The sequence below is a fragment of the Vigna unguiculata genome, chromosome 11 (assembly GCF_037176805.1).
Source record: "Vigna unguiculata cultivar grain cowpea cultivar isolate G323 ecotype 2 chromosome 11, ASM3717680v1, whole genome shotgun sequence".
Classification (NCBI taxonomy): domain Eukaryota; kingdom Viridiplantae; phylum Streptophyta; class Magnoliopsida; order Fabales; family Fabaceae; genus Vigna; species Vigna unguiculata.
In genome coordinates, this window is record NC_140802.1 from 27,737,653 (window position 1) to 27,740,937 (window position 3,285).

General features: G+C 33.0%; 1 protein-coding gene across 1 annotated transcript; it reads left to right on the forward strand.

Moving 5' to 3' along the window:
- Nucleotides 1–308: 308 nt before the first annotated feature.
- On the forward strand, nt 309–3,038 carry LOC146881688 (uncharacterized). Its single transcript, XM_085669303.1, has 2 exons — nt 309–1,685; nt 3,027–3,038. The coding sequence occupies exons 1-2, from the start codon at nt 312–314 to the stop codon at nt 3,036–3,038; spliced, it is 1,386 nt and encodes a 461-aa protein (XP_085525429.1). The 5' UTR covers nt 309–311.
- Nucleotides 3,039–3,285: the final 247 nt, after the last annotated feature.

Below are 3,285 nucleotides of genomic sequence, written 5' to 3' on the forward strand. Positions count from 1 at the left end.
CTTGTTAGTGATTTAGTTAATCTCGTTTTTAAGAGATTAACAACTGGACGTAGGGTCTTTTGATCCGAACCAGTATAAATACTTGTGTTCAATCTTCTTCTCTATCTCTTTATTTCATCCATTATTTTGTTATAAAGAAATTATTTATTGATCTACTTGATAAATTTTGGAAAAATTTTAAAGTATTAATTTTATTATTTAAAAACCAATTCACCCCCTCTTGGTTTTGTCCGCACGCTCAAACATTCCGCTGCGCGATACCAACAATTGGTATCAGAGCTTGCTTTGATAGTTATTCAAAATTTTCGAAAATGGTTGGACAAAATCAAACCTTTGCCGAGGGCGCATCTATCAACAGACCTCCTCTATTTACTGGTGAAAATTATCCTTTCTGGAAAGTTAGGATGCAAATTTTTCTGGAATCTGTTGATAGGGGTATTTGGGATGTTGTTTTAAATGGTCCATTTGTTCCTGTTAATAATGTAGATGATGTGCAGGAACCAAAGCCATTCTCGCAATGGACAGCAGACGAAAATAAAAAAGCCCAATATGATGTAAGAGCTAGAAATATAATTTCATCTGCCTTAACCCTAGATGAGTTTTACAGGATCTCCGTATGCACCAGTGCACAAGAAATGTGGGAAATATTGCGTGTAACCCATGAAGGAACAGACGATGTAAAAAGAGCACGCAAGAACTCCTTGATCCAAGAATACGAAATGTTTCGGATGCAGCAAGGAGAAACTATATATGATGTGCAAAAACGATTCACACATATCGTCAATCATCTCAAAGGTCTAGGTAAAACTTTCGACACCGATGAATTAAATATAAAAATTCTTAAATCTTTGAACAGGACTTGGCAGCCTAAGGTGACAGCCATCACGGAGTCACAAAATCTTGCGACAATGACGATGGCGGCTCTGTTTGGAAAGCTGAGAGAACATGAGCTTGAACTAGGCAGATTAAATGATGAAGAAGATATTGGAAGAAAGAAGAACATAGCCTTTAAAACCGAAGTGGTTAAAAGCAAACGACAAAAGGAAGAAGAAGATTCAGATGATGATGAAAATCTGAGTCTCATGATTAAGAAGTTTACAAAATTCATGAAGGCCAAAGGTAAAAATCAATTCAAGAGCAACAAGAAGGATAATCAAGGATCATCCTCAAATTTCAAATGCTATGGATGTGGAGAATCTGGACACGTCAAAGCTGACTGCCCAAATTCAAAGAAAAGTGAAGAAAAGAAGAGTAGAAAATTCTTTAAAAAGAAAGCATATATAGCTTGGGAAGACAATGCCTCAAGTTCATCAAATTCCAGTAATTCTGAAAATGAAGAAGCAAATTTATGTCTGATGGCAAATCATGATGATACTGATAGTGAGGTAAACTCTTCTTGCCCCGAAAATGATTATGATGATTTGTATGACGCTTTTCAACAATTGCTTATCAAATCTAGTAAATTGGATACTGCTCATAGAAAACTGAAATATGATTTTAAAGATTTACAAAGTAAATTTGAAAAATCTCTTGAAGAAGAAGAATTTTTGAAAAGTAAAATTTTAATTTTAGAAAGTAAAGAAAAAGAAACTATTGAATGTGCATCATGTAAAAGTTACATGTTTGATATATGTATTCTAGAAAAACATCTTGAAGATGCCTTAGAAGATAAAAACTGTGAAAAGGTTAATCTCAAGAAAAATCCAAATAAGACCAAGCATGCTCATAATCATAGTTTTAAAAGTAAAACTAAAAGAACTCATAGAGTTTGGGTAGAAAAAGGAACATATCATTCTAGAGATACATATGCATGTACTACTACATGTTTTTATTGCATGAAAAAGGGTCATACTTCAAACAAATGCAATATCAAACATCTTGGTGTTCCTAATAAAAAATATATTTGGGTACCTGTTCATAAGTAGATATTTTTTTTCTAACCCCAAGGACCCAAACAAGTTGTTGGGGACCTAAATGAATTGTTTCCTTATTTTGCAGATGACTTCTAAATCCAGAAGATCAATGTGGTATCTTGACAGTGGTTGTTCAAGACACATGACTGGAGATAAAAAGAAGTTTAAGAACTTTAAAAAGAAGGAACAAGGATTTGTCACTTATGGGGATAACAACAAAGGAAAGATACTTGGAACGGGTGATGTAGGTGGAGGAAATACTTTGGAGATCAAGGATGTACTGTATGTGGAAGGACTAAAACACAATCTTCTCAGTATAAGCCAACTATGTGATAAAGGACTCAAAGTAATATTTGAGAGTGACTACTGCACTATTCATCAAAAGGACTCCAAAGAAGTAGCATTAAAAGGTATGAGACACAATAATATTTACTTGATTGATCTTGATACTGCATCATCTAGTTATATAACTTGTTTGGTTGTTAAAGAAGAAAATCCTTGGTTATGGCATAAACGAGCTGCTCATATTAACATGCAACAATTAAACAAACTAATTTCCAAAGAATTAGTAATTGGATTACCAAAAATTAAGTTTGAAAAAGACAAACTATGTGATGCATGTCAAAAAGGAAAACAAGTAAAATCTTCATTTCATTCAAAAAATGTAATTTCTACATCAAAACCGTTAGAACTTTTGCATATGGATTTATTTGGCCCTTCAAGGACAGAAAGCTTTGGAGGAAACTATTATGCTCTTGTTATTGTTGATGATTACTCACGATATACATGGACTTTCTTTCTCACACTAAAAAGTGAGGCATTCAAAGCTTTTAAAAAATTTGCAAAAGCTGTTCAAAATGAAAAAGATTTGAAAATTAAAGTTTTAAGAAGCGACCATGGTGGAGAATTTCAAAATGAATTATTTGAAAACTTTTGTGAAGAAGACGGAATTATGCATAATTTTTCTGCACCTAGAACTCCTCAACAAAATGGAGTTGTAGAAAGGAAAAATAGATCTTTAGAAGAATTAGCTCGCACCATGTTGAACGAATATGATGTGCCTAAATATTTTTGGGCTGATGCTGTGAGCACTGCTTGTTATGTACTAAATAGAATGCTCATTAGACCAATTTTAAAAGTTACCCCCTATGAATTGTTTAAAGGAAGAAAACCTAATGTAGCACATTTAAAAATATTTGGATGCAAATGCTTTGTTCTGAATAACAGAAAAGAAAATTTGGGTAAATTTGATTCTAAAGCTGATGAAGCTATTTTCTTAGGTTATTCATTAACTAGTAAAGCCTATAGGATTTTTAATAGAAGAACCTTGAATATGGAAGAATCTGTGCATGTTGTTTTTGATGAAATTGTG